The sequence below is a fragment of the Cebidichthys violaceus genome, unplaced genomic scaffold, assembly GCF_023349555.1.
Source record: "Cebidichthys violaceus isolate CVI_PGR_0920_01 unplaced genomic scaffold, fCebVio1.0.p SCAF_15, whole genome shotgun sequence".
Lineage (NCBI taxonomy): Eukaryota > Metazoa > Chordata > Actinopteri > Perciformes > Stichaeidae > Cebidichthys > Cebidichthys violaceus.
Window position 1 is genome coordinate 9,824,036 of NW_027176318.1, and position 13,151 is coordinate 9,837,186.

Below are 13,151 nucleotides of genomic sequence, written 5' to 3' on the forward strand. Positions count from 1 at the left end.
ATATCAAAAACTTGCATGCGCGTTGTCATGGAACCAGTGTGCTCTGTAGATGCACACTCTGGAGGGCTTTGCAGCAAACTGGCAAATTTCCATTGCGTCCTTGCTCACGTGTCCTGTCACTCAACCTGTCACCATGGAGATGAGCTCAGCTTTCCCAGTGTCTCGTGCTGTAGTGCATACACTGCAGCACACAGCAGCAGAGGCGGGCACAGCCGACTCCGTCGCACCTCACACGCAATCACATCTTTAAAAACACTCACTTGTGCAATAAAAATCACAAAAACCCTGAATGTGTTACAACAGCCCGACAATGTTTTTATACTCCACAGACTGTGGTGCAGTGAAGTGGTCACTGAATGCATCTCAAGGTGAGCGTCACCTTACTAAGACAGAGCACGAGGAGTGTTATACTCACCGAGGATTAAAAGTTAGCAGCAGCACATAAAAGGGCAACTGCCACTTCAGATAAGTGTAGCAAGTGGTGACTGAATGGGCTCGCACCACTGATGGAGATGCAGGTGAGGGGGGGGGGTCATCACACAACCCCCACAAACCAGTCACGCATAGGGAACATAACATGTGCAATATTACCAGACGCATACATGTTGTCTGCCTCAAACAGTGATTACATTTCCTCAAAGACATGAGAGCAAATAACTCAAGTTTTGATTGGAAATTGGAAGAAACATTATTTTAAAGCTATCATTTCCCCTGGATGTATTTCAATGACATATTGTTTTGGCATTTAGAGAACAATTATAATAGTCAAAGGTTTATTGAACACATATGTTTCCCTAAAGACAGCTGAGATGTGGTATACAAGTAGGATACATTATGGCTACAATGAGCAATATATGAAAGAAAAAGGGAGAAAAGCACATATTCCGATTCCAACTGAACTCATATCCTGTATTACTAAAAAAAAACTACTAGGCCTAAATATTAAGTTACTATGAAATTATTGCTAAAAAGGTATCCCCCTAAAATAAGCCAAAAAGTTTCTCAGATACATTAGTCGTATAGGTGAAATCAAGGTCAGCAGTGATCAATAGTTTCCCTTACTGTGTAATTTGGGACTTCCTTTGCGCTCACTCGGCGGAAGGTCCGCAAACTGCACCCGGTGTCCCGACATCGTCTGGCACCACCTCTCAGGTCAGAGCCACGAGCCCGCCCCGACTGTGTTCTTCTGGTCTCCGGGTTTGTTTCAAAAGTATCCCGTAACTTCCCGAGTACAACGCGGGGCCGAACTGCGTCGAGGTCGACCGCGTCCCCGTGCGGTTTGGCGCGTGGGAATCATTCACGGACACGCTGCACATACACTGGTGGTGGTGGGGGGCGTCTGCCGTTGACTGTCCCTCTGCTCCCGGCGTGTCTGTGTGCTGACTGTGTGCCAGTACTGCGGTGAAGCAGCTCGCTCGGTCCACTCTCACCTGCCCTCTGCTCCGATGCCCGACACTTTACGGATCGGAAGGGACACACTGGAGCAGGGGGAGGCATCCGGGTGTATCTCCTTCTGCATACAAAAAAAAGAGATTAAAAAAAACTTTTTACCCCTTAATGTCCACATGACTGCAGGGTTACGTCATCGCTGTAGCGTTCATGGGGAAATATACATTATTAAACCCATTATAAAGTTGAAGTAGGAAGTTGAATACTGATGTTTTATGAATATACGAGCATATTTTGGGGAATACGTTTTCCAGTTACCTCATTCCGAGTCGACACAAAGTTATGTGTTTTTAATTTGATTGGGCAAAAATAATTCATTCAAATGTAAAAACTCTACAATTCCCCTCATGATCTATTAATACAACATTCAAATTTTTTTTTTTTTTTTTTTTAAATAAAAAACTTTGTGAAGCCAATGCATGCAATAGGTCCGCCAATCCCAGGTTGTAATAATTTTGAGAAGGAAAAAAATCCTTTAATATTAGTTTGTCAAAATGTTTCTGGAGGGGCTCCAACGCCACCTACTGGAGGAAACGTGCAACGCTATCAGCGGGCTGCCATCCGAGACAGCGTCAGAAAAAAAGTATTACGCAGTCTGGAACAGCTATTAAATGACACATGCAGTTTTTAAAAATGCATAGGCTATTGTACTACATTGTAGACCTACAGGTCACCCCGCCTCTTAAGTTACATGCTTTCTTCTTAAGTAGGCCTTTCATTCTATAATGTTTGCCCAGATTACTTATGTTCTCTCCCACAAACCTATTCCTCAATTTGAGCTGTGTTTTATAACATATACGAATCCACGTTACAATTCCTTAGTAGTGGGAGAAGGTACTTTACTGGTGGACAGCAACTTTGATAAATGTCTACAAAAAGAAAGCATAGTAAATATGACAACATGAAGGGATACAAACTGAATTAGCTTCTGAAAGAAACACTGTCCACTACCTGTAGAGCATCAGACCCTGATCCGTGTACTGAGACCACAGTTGCTTGATACACTAAGTCCTGCTGCCTGGATCCTGAATCAGAGGCCGCAGGCTTCCTGAGTCACCGCGCGTAATAAACTCCAAACGTCCCTCGTCACTTTAGGACAGCAGGGGGAGACGGACGAGTACCGCACACATCACCTGTAGCTGCAATGTAATAGATGCGATCCCATTACAGGAACATCAAATGCTTCACCCAAGATGACGTAGCTGACATCATCACTGTGATGCTGAATAAGAATATGTGGCAATGTACGCAAGAGGCGGATAATGAAGTAATGAGCATGGAAATGAAAACACAAAATCACTGTAAATGAAGTTTCTTCAAAACTTTATTTTGAAATATTTTGTCAAAAGCCTGCGGAGAACTGGAATAATAGAAAAAAAGAAAAAGAATTGAATTGTTCTCACAGACGCAAATCAAACTCTATGGACTTTTGTGCAAAAGAGATATTTAGCTACAGTGACAAATACCAAAATCAAAGTTTTTTTATGTAATTGGCAATGGTCTACAGAGCACAAACATAGAAAAACAACAGGTCTGCCAATAAAAAGGCAAATAAATACCCCAAAAGCACTTCCTCATACAGTAACTCATCAGCATTAAAGAATCAATCATGTCAACATAACCCAGACTATCACAAAGAACACGCTCACACACTTCCAAACACTTCCAGAATCCACTGCCACTAATTTGGCAACGCGGGCATGTACAAAAAAACAAAGTATGTGCACTGCACTTCCTCTCTCTGAAGATATAAATCTTATATACAAAAAATAGTTTCAATCATGTAGACTACCGAGCAGAACCAGAGGTCCTGCATTCTACTGGATCAGTGTGCGTCTTTCAATTCATTCATTTCACGCCGATCCATTTTGCTCAATGTACATTTTGGATAAGGAAGCGGCCATCGACTTGGCCAGTTCCTCGTCTCGTTTCCTCTGCATCTGCGAGTGGCTGCACCAGTCCCCGTACTCCGGGTTGGGGAGACACTTGTCCAGAAGCACGTCGTAGTGGCCGTTGCTCAGCCAGCTCAGCCATACGGCCGCTTTGCAGGCGTCCTCCTCCCCGAGATAGTGCACCATGGTGGAGACGGTGGGGCTCTCCGAGCTGCCCCCCGTCGTCAGGTGGACGCTGACGTTCAGCATCTGGCTCATGGCGAGAAGCTCGGGGTAACCGGCCCAGGCGCCGTCCTGCGCCGCGTTGATCAGGAACTCTCCCACGTCCCCTTCGATGATGGGGTTGAACTCCTCCAGGTGGTCGGCGATGTGGTGCACCGTCTGCTCCCTCAGCTCCCGGTGCCTCGCCTGGTCCCCGTACGTGGCTTTGCACACAGCTCTGTACAGACAGTTGCCGTCTGGAATGATGTGGTACCTGTATTTGTGCCTCTCCTGGAGGTACTTGTTTTGCTTCTCGACCTCCGCCAGGTACCGGGTGACTTTGTTGTTGACCCCCTCGCGCTCTTTGCATCTCTGTGGGGGAGATTCCTGCAGAACGCTGAGCTCGAAGGCCCGTCTCTCATCTGAAGCTGGAGCAGCTTTGCCACTGCTCAGGCCCCGAAGATCTTCCCTGGAGAGGTCTTCAGGGTGATCTGCTCTGGAGGGGACTGGTCCCCCTTCATGTGATAAGTCACATCCGTTGCTTCTGAAGGAGGCGTTAGCTACTGAAACTGTATCGTCCTCACTTGAACTTCCAACCACCCTCTTGTGTTCTTCTGTTCTGGGTCCACAGATGTGGTTACTGTTAAAAATGTGATTTCCAACCAGCTCGGGGCAGTCAGGAAAAAGCTCATCCGTGCCATTTCTGAGACGATCTATCAAGTCCACAATCACGTCAGAGTCACAGTCCTCATAGAGGATCCTGTCCCCGTTGAGTGCGTCAGGAGAGGGGGGTTTGGTCTTGGACTCCCTCGTGACATAGACAGGCACAGTCCTCTCCACTCCATCGGGTCTGCGGATTGATATCTCAGCGGTCGATGTGAAGTAAACGGGCCTCATCGATGAAGCCTTGTAGCACGAAAAGGCAGGCATGTTTGCGGAAGAAGCAGTCTCTCTCACCGGATCCCCGTTGGTCGTGGGAGTGGTAAATCCTGGTTGGCTCGGCGTCGTCCCGTTCAGGCGCTCGGGTCCGGTCGACAAAGTTATTGTGACTTTGCGAGACGACCTCGGGTAGTGTGTCAGCACACTGTTGTACAGCTGCATGTTGGAAGGAGTCCTTTATACTGAACGTCGCAGCCGGGCCGTTACGGAAAGATGACAACAACATCTAAAAATACGCAACGTGTCATCAACAAACAGCAAAGTTGTAGGGGGACGTTTCCGTGGCCCGGAGTCCGGATACCATTGACACACGGAGACGAGCAGACGGTCCACTTTAGACGGCTTGCGTCATTTGCAGTCGGGGTGCCTCCCTAATTTTAGACTTTAAAATGTAACAAGACACTCTGCTTTGACAATGTGAAGTCAGACAGAATGAAACAGACACGTCTTCCGTTCAAATGCTTCTAAAAATAAAATTCATATCGACCACTAGAGCATTGTTGAGATTGTTTTAAAATAAATATAAAGTGAAATTTGAATTTGTTTTTTAAAAGCTACATATTTCGTGTACCTTTTCAACACTTCTCAGTTCATGTGCAATATTTTTTACGTATCTTTCTCTACTGCATCTTTGGTGTACTGCGGTATTGTCTTGTCGAATATTATTGTTGTTATTGCTATTACCTAATATAAAGTAAAGTGTGCTTAACAAGAGAACATCTTTCTCTCGTGACAATGAGGTGATGCATCTTGATTGTGAAAGTTTGATAACTTGAGGTAACAACAATTAAGCTGTGGTCTTTGTAAAACTGTGTCCACTCTGGCTTTCCATTCAACTCCATCCCAATAAAATGTCAAGAAATAGAAGATGTTACTGTGATGTCATATTTTCAAAAATAATTTGAACATAGCTAATCAAACTCTGACTTTAGCTAATACAAAGGCAACATATATGACTGGTACGAGAATTACGTAGTGATGATAACTTTATTTTGAAGGCAGGTTAGCCAATGTCCGGTATGGTTCATGATGTTGGTATGCAGCTTGACGCAGCTCTCCCACTGTCAGGCTCTAACCGAAGAAGTGCGTCAGTGTTGACCAGCCGACAAATGTTAAGGATTTGACGTGTATGAGCCTAGGTGACAGTGTAGATGACAGCAACAAGTTAAAGTGGGATGTTACTCTAAAAAGAAATAACCAAACTAAAGCTCACAGCATCAATACAACATATTAAGTGAACTTGTCTAAAAAAATAAAATAAAAAATCTACTTCTACAATTAGGTTTTTGAGATTTAGCATTTTCATTATTACAGTGGTGATTATGATACTTATTATAGTTATTATTATTATTTGGACTGAAGGGTGTGACACATAGTACTGAATAATGGAGCTGGCTGATATGAGCTTAGTGGTGGCGACAGCAGGCCTGACCTGCTCATGTCTAATTTTAACACACTGGCTGCTTCACACTACGTTTGGTGCTTAATATAGATATTACCTCAGTGGAGTTAGTTAGCTACAGATGTAAAGTAACCTTATAATTAAAAAATATCTGAACTAATTAATATACCTGAGTAAGTTATGCTGCCAATGGTGGGATGGCCGTTTGAATTTCTAATGACTTTGAGAAAAATAAGAAACATTACATGGGGCGTTTTGGTGATGACAATTTACAAAAGATTTAATATTCATCAAGTGGACACAATATTATATTTTTCTTCGTTGTTATATTTTTTTCAAACCAGCTATACTTTTTGACCAAACGTCAGGTTAAGTCGCACAGCAGCACAACGACCACCAGAGGGTGTCCGAGGATCTTCGGTTTTTTTGCAAATGACTTTGCATTCAAGTGAAGTCCCACACACGCACACGCGGGGGCGACATTTAGCTTTCACACGTGGAGAAACGAACGGCCTTGTCTGGAACAAATGCACGCAAAAGAGGCGACGCTACGGCAGCTGTCGCAAGGCTGTGCGCGGCATACAAATGAGCGCCTCGGTCGTTTCCTTCGCTGTAGTGTTGTCTTTAGTAACATGAACTGGTGCACCGACCTGCAGCTGGTACAGGGAAGGCTCAACACCCCCCCCCCCCCCTATAACATAGACCTGTACTGTTTTTACACATGTTCTCATTCCCGCGAGAAATTGGAACGACAGACTATTAGATAATGTGAACATTTTTAAGGAAATGACCAAAAACCACAGACAAAAAAAAGAGAAGCGATTCAGTCGCTACAGGGATACAACAGAATGAGCTACCACGGTGACAACACTGGAGGGAAAAGTGCAGTAAACACAGCGTTTGCTGGTATTGCTTAACATAATATGGGTCAACTTGTTGTGCACGATAATGTGGATTTTACGCTCACACATACACAGGGGTTAAATGGCACCATATACTTCTTCGCGATGTGTTACGGGCGACAAAAATCGCTGCTAAAGTGACATAAAAGGAGAAAAATATAACCACAAAAATGCGATCATATCGACACCGAATACAAGGCAGATACACCATAAGTCACAATCTGCCCCCCCCCTCCCAAAAAAAGCCATAGCCTTTATGAATAACGTGATATTTCATCGGGGTTGTTATTTGTGTGGGGTGTTACCACGAGGTCCGCAGTGCTCTCCAGCAGCCCGCTGCCGCTGTTGTTGTTGTTGTGATTCGGACTGCCCGCCTAAACCAACGCCTTTTTTTTGTGGTTCATAATTTAATATACAAGGTGTCGGTGTTTGTTTGGCTTTGTGGGCAGAGGGGGGTCTGCAGCGGTAACAGCTTAGCTACACTGTATCCATGTCAGTGGAACAAGCCACGCTGATGTCAGAGATTTTTTCCCCTCTGCCCTCCGCGGTGGGAGGATCTCTGTGCGTTGAGTCACGCAGCTGTCAAAGATAGCTGTCACCCAGTTTCAGGATCAAACACACAGTCAATGAGAAAGAGGGCTTTGAGCCGAAGGGACGCAGAGATCTCAGGTAACCCCCTTCGTCTCCAAACAAGGACGACCAGAAGAAAGAAAAATATCGGGGTTTTTTAAAGAAGGGGAAGAAGCGAGTTTTGATGAATAAGGATTTTTCGGATATTCGGATACACGCTGGGGATATCTGGAGAAAAGAGGACAAACACTGCACTAACACAAAGACAATTTCCTTCTGCTGCTTGACGAGGAAAAAGTGGACATTTGCGGCGGAAAATGAAGACGAAAAAGGGTAGGTCGGATGCTTATGAGAAAAATAAAGTCAAAACGAGTTTAGATGCCCGGAGACAGCAAGCAGAACGATTCACAGAGCGATTTCCACTCAAATGCAAACCGTGCAGTCTATTGTTTCCTCTCCAGACATGACAGGGGGCTTTTTCTTTCTGCCATGTGCTGGCGCGATATCAAAAGTCGACCAAGCTAGCTTTTTAAGACGTGTTTAATTCAAGTTTTTTGGCACAATAACATGCGTCTGTTTCGCCATGTGTGTAGTTTTCCTGGTGTAATTAAGACTAACTTCGGAGCCCCACGTAAAAATGTCAAAACTTAAATTAAAAAAGCGGCTCGCTTTCGGTTTGAACACCCGCTAATTTAAGTCACAGTCGCTACATTTGTGTCGAAGTTTTCCGGAGAAGTGGAGGTACGAGTCAAAGTTTGGCTATTGTTGTGAGTTCAAGATTCTGAAGTGTTGCTTTTACACTACGTCCGTCCGAGCTTTAAATCGATACCTAGCATCTTTTAATCACCCACCACGAACGGAAACACCACCCGCACCTTTTTCTTTTTTTTTTAAATAGTATCTAAATCCAACCGTAGGCTCATAATCATCCTGACCTCGTTGTGGGAAGTTGCTGTTGCCTTGTTACATTTCATGGACCTCGTGGTGCAGCGCGCACACACACAATAGAAACCCCCTCTTACAAGTTACTTCAACTTACAAAACCAGAACCTTTTATGTCTTTTTTAAAACGCGTTTCCCCCCTCACTCTAGTAAACTGTGACATTTTCAGAGGGAGTTACGTTTATGGCGAACTCGCTGTTTTGCGTGTATAAACTTTTGAATTGCATACAAAGAACCACGCAGCCCTGGATTCTTTTGTTTAGTCTGGAGACGCTGATTTGCAACAGGTCTCCCCTCCCCCTTCCCCTCGCTCCAGCCTACGTAATTACCTCATCCTGTTGGCCGCTCAGACTTGGGAACTTTCTTACTGCTTTCGCACCACTTTGCCTCACAGCAGACTGCACAGGGTAGCGGATTAAATGCACCCTGATTCTTATTTCTCAGAGTCTGGACTGCCTGCATAGTGAGCTGCTGGCATCCATGTGTAAATAGTGCTTATGGATACCAGCAGCAAAACATATGTACTTATTTATATTCGTGACTTGTGTCAATTGGAGTCTACTTTCTATATACAATTTAACATATGCACTAAAACAGACTAAATGCTGATCAAAGTTTTAACAGTTCGTACGCAGATTTATTTCCCTCTCATCTTGTTTGATCATGATTGACTTGGATTAGACATGCCTACAATTCAATAAGAAAGCCACTCTGTAATCTTTACAAAAAGCCTGCTGCTATTCTTCAAACACAAAACCTCCCTTTTTATGCTGGGATTGCTCTTGTGGTCAGCCCAGTGTGCTTTACTTATCCAAGCATGCAAGGTGTGCTCCCAGTCTGTGCAATAGACCTGGCTTGTATTTGTTGAGGCAGGTTTTATAACTGACACAGCATCAGACCAGCCTTTTGTGACGTCCCCCCCCCCCCCCCCCCCCCCCCCCTCCCTCCTTCATCCCTCCCTCTCTTGCTCCCTCCTCTTCCTCCTGCTCCTCACACCCTCCCTCGCTCCTTATATGAATCACATGGCTGAACTTGACAGCTTGCTTCTGACACATCAGCTGCCTCCCAGACAGCTTGTGTTTGGTGAGCGGCTGCGGCAGAGCGGCTGGGAGACTGGCAACAGGGTGGCTGACATAAGAGGATACATATTCTTTTGTCTTGTTTTTTCCCTCATACACACACTCTCTCTTGTCCCCCCCCCCCACGCTTGCGCAGGTCTAATGATGCTGTCAGGGAGCGAGACGGATGACGAGGACAGCGTGGACGCCCCCCTGGACCTGTCGTCCAGCTCGGGGAGCAGCGGGAAGAGGAAACGGCGGGGAAATCTGCCAAAGGAGTCGGTTCAGATCCTAAGGGACTGGCTGTACGAGCACCGTTACAACGCTTACCCGTCGGAGCAGGAGAAAGCCCTCCTGTCCAAGCAGACTCAGCTCTCCACACTACAGGTATGGACCGAGAAGATAGGATTATCTAAGCTTTTCGCCGCCGCTGAACCCTTAGAGCGTAAACAGATCACTGCAACAGTCGAGAGGAAGCAAGTGTCAGCTCGGTTGAATCATTTCCTGTCTCGATGACAAACAAAACATGACACATCAACAGTGAATTTGAAGGTCCTCCAAATCAGCTTGATGTTGCAACATGAAAGTCTGAGACAAAGTGAGTGAACTCACTCCCTGTGTGCTGTGGGCTTGGCTGAGGCACTTGGACAGGAATTTCCCTCCCTCCCAGCCCCTTTCCATCCCAGCTGTCTGGGAACAATGCAGAGTCATTTACATGGTTAGAGCTGCAAGTCTCCCCGAGCTAGTTACGACTAGCCTGGAGAAGTGAGGGGAACAGAAGGGAGAGGACCGTGATTACTGCTGTGACAAAGGAGATTACTTTTTATTGAAGGCTATTTTTGAATACAGGATTAAGAATTCCAAACTGGACTTTTTGTTGGAAGTTAACGCTTAGCTTCTCATACTTTTGATATGTTATGCTAATCTTTGGTCTGGCTTTTGATTTCTGCAGTGCTGAAAATGTTAATGTTGTGAAATATACAGCCTCTGGTGTGAAGTAGTGTAGGACGGGATGGGTCGGTGTTTCATTTAGATTTCTCTATTTAGATTTCTCTTTTGCAATCTGCAGTCTGCACCTGTGGATACGTGTACCTAAGTGATTTCCTTTTAAATTGCATGGCAGAACATAAGGGAGCCATGTAATGCTACTTTCTCACTGCGTGGATTCTTGTTGTCGTCTCCTCCAGGTGTGCAACTGGTTCATTAACGCGCGGCGGCGACTTCTTCCAGAGATGCTGAGAAAAGATGGCAAAGATCCGAACCAGTTTACCATATCCAGAAAAGGCAGCAAAGCGGGCGACAGCTTCTCCGACAGCTCCCAGTCCCCGAAACACGGCAGCCCCGCAGGCGGTGCAGAGGAGAGCTACGACAAACGCGTCCTGCATCCCTCCAGCTTCGAACCCGCTGTGCCCGGTGTCCCGAGGAAGGCGGAGTCTCCCTCTCCGACCTCTTTGTGCCCCTCTCCGGGGCTCATGCCCACCCGCCCCTCCGTCATCTGTCACACCACTGTCACCACAGCAATGCAGGGAAGCCCGACAGCCGCCCACCCCTCCGCGCCGGGAATGAACTGCGACAGGGCAGCTGAGCTGTTGCAGGCGGCGCAGGTCCAGGCGCTGCTCAGGTGCCAGGATGACGGGCAGGGCGGCAAGCCCCTCCCCACCACTACCACCATCCTCGGCAGCACCGGCATGGAGGGCAACCTGAGCCCCCGCAGCGGGCTCTTCAACACCCCTCCCCCGACCCCTCCAGACCTCACGCAAGACTTCAGCGGCTTCCAGCTCCTGGTGGATGTGGCCCTCAAACGGGCCGCGGAGATGGAACTGCAAGCCAAACAGCTGGTCTCCTAAAAGTGACAGAAGAAGAAGAAGAAGAGGGATTAGAGACTGACTTTGTGTCTCGACTGTAGAACTCGTCAGAGTTCAGTGACTTGTCCGCACGCAACAGAGAACAAATCCACATGAAAGCCTGATCATTTCTATTTTTGGTATACCAATCAAATTGATGAGGACGTTTTTTTATTGAAAAAAAAAAAAAAAAAACTGTATCGAGGTGCCTTGGCTGTAAGTTGTTTATTCATTTCACATACATGCGTATGTAACTACATGTGTATCTTATTTGCACACAGGGACCAAAAATGTTATCAGAGAAATGCTGCCTGTCTTATGTCTCTCCATTATACTGTATATCATTTTAGAGAACGAGCTAGAATGAGCTAGAATCAACCCTCCTTCACAGACCAGTCACACGGATCGGTCGCGTCCACACACGTTTACTCTTCTACATTTCAGAGATCAGCTCATGATTAGTCTGCCATGTTTGTTTGCACACTAAAGGCAGAGGAAGGTCATCTCAGTGTCTTAAACATACTTTGCTCTCAGCATCTATGACAAAACTTATTCACTACTGTAGTAAATGTTATGTGTTTTCATGAGTATAAGTATAGTTTTGATTTTGTAATTTACTTTTAGCTATTTTAAAAGAAAAACCCCTATGCTTTTGTTTTGTTTTTTACTCTTTTGTTGTTGTTTTTTCCCCATCAAGGGATATTTCAGATGACCAATGTAGCAGGTTCTTAGTCTGAGCCTTCATCCCATCACTCAGCGAAAACACGACGGCCAGTGGACTGGAAAATTAAACACTACAGATGTCTTTTCTGCATTTGCTGTTTTACAACCTGACTTAAGACAGCAATTTTGAAATCACCAAAAAATGCATTTTCATGTATAATAGGACCATGTGTATAGTTAATGTGACATGATGCCCAATGATGTGATTTCTTTTCATACTGTGCAATGTTTGTGGCAAATAGGGGTCACATGGGATTCAAATAAAGTTTTGTTTTTCTACATCTCAGATTTGATCATTTGGTATTTCCCCCCCTGCGGATCACTCGGATCACGCACATTCATACAGGCTTCTTGTTCTTGTAAATCCTACTGAACTTCGTGGAGATTACTGATTCATCCCTTAAGGATACGGAGAGCGTATTAAGTCAGAATGCTCTGTAAATAAAAGGAGCAGAAATAGTATAGTGTTCATGTCTTTCCACAGGCTACCGTTAGGCTTTCAGAGACATTCCTGTGTGTGAGAGGTTTACAACAGCTCTTGCCAATTAGCATAATCCTGCATAAATTAACACGAGCAAATGGCAGACGTCAACAGTTTCTTGCCAAAGGGGCTTTATGTGCGCCTGCATCTCAATAGAGTCGATGTAAGTCAGCTTACAACCGAGTGCGCTGGCTCGTTCCAGGCTAGGAGGACAGCTGTTCCCTCCTGGTCCCGCTAAAGCTTCTCGATTGGCCTCAATAGGATTTGTTGTCTTTATTACTCTTGAAAAAAATATAAACGTTTGCTGAGGTTGTTTTTCGGTTTGATTAAAAAGACCCCAGGAACAATCAGGACCCTATCCTCACTTATCAACAAGCTATAGTATGCGCTTGTAAGGCAATATCAAAGTAATGTATTAAAAAAGGCTAGTCAGAAGCTGGAGGGATTCATCAAATGTTAGCAAATTTTCAGAATGCATTTAGATTTTGTTCACTTTTTGTCAGACCTGTCAGAAGTGACAGCTCTTGAGGTGGAGGTTGGGTCCAAACCTGGGGATGTAATCACTAATACAGGTTTAAACAGACCTCCAGGCCCACAGTGGGCAGTTGTAGCCCACCGTGGTGGGCCCTCTGAGAGGTAGACTGACCCTGGGCCGGGCTTTATACAAAGACGACACACATTTCCGCAACCCCCCTCTGTCACCCCCCCCCCCCTCCCCTCCCCTCTCCTCTCCTGAACTCTGGCCACT

General features: G+C 45.5%; 2 protein-coding genes across 2 annotated transcripts; one reads left to right on the forward strand and one right to left on the reverse strand.

Annotated features, from left to right (window-relative positions):
• Nucleotides 1–2,755: 2,755 nt before the first annotated feature.
• On the reverse strand, nt 2,756–4,949 carry LOC137871865 (OTU domain-containing protein 1). The gene has a single exon (XM_068709905.1). It carries the CDS (start codon nt 4,641–4,643, stop codon nt 3,303–3,305), a length of 1,341 nt encoding a protein of 446 aa, XP_068566006.1. The 5' UTR covers nt 4,644–4,949; the 3' UTR covers nt 2,756–3,302.
• Nucleotides 4,950–7,262: 2,313 nt separating this feature from the next.
• tgif1 (TGFB-induced factor homeobox 1) lies at nt 7,263–12,203 on the forward strand. Its single transcript, XM_068709906.1, has 3 exons — nt 7,263–7,688; nt 9,513–9,742; nt 10,543–12,203. Exons 1-3 carry the CDS (start codon nt 7,673–7,675, stop codon nt 11,200–11,202), a joined length of 906 nt encoding a protein of 301 aa, XP_068566007.1. The 5' UTR covers nt 7,263–7,672; the 3' UTR covers nt 11,203–12,203.
• Nucleotides 12,204–13,151: the final 948 nt, after the last annotated feature.

Bases quoted from the DNA above. Each gene is read 5' to 3' on its own strand.
- tgif1 (XM_068709906.1), top strand. The intron at 9,743-10,542 runs GTATGGACCGAG...CGTCTCCTCCAG, and splicing joins CTCAGCTCTCCACACTACAG to GTGTGCAACTGGTTCATTAA.
- LOC137871865 (XM_068709905.1), bottom strand. From the start codon at position 4,643: ATGCAGCTGTACAACAGTGTGCTGACACACTACCCGAGGTCGTCTCGC.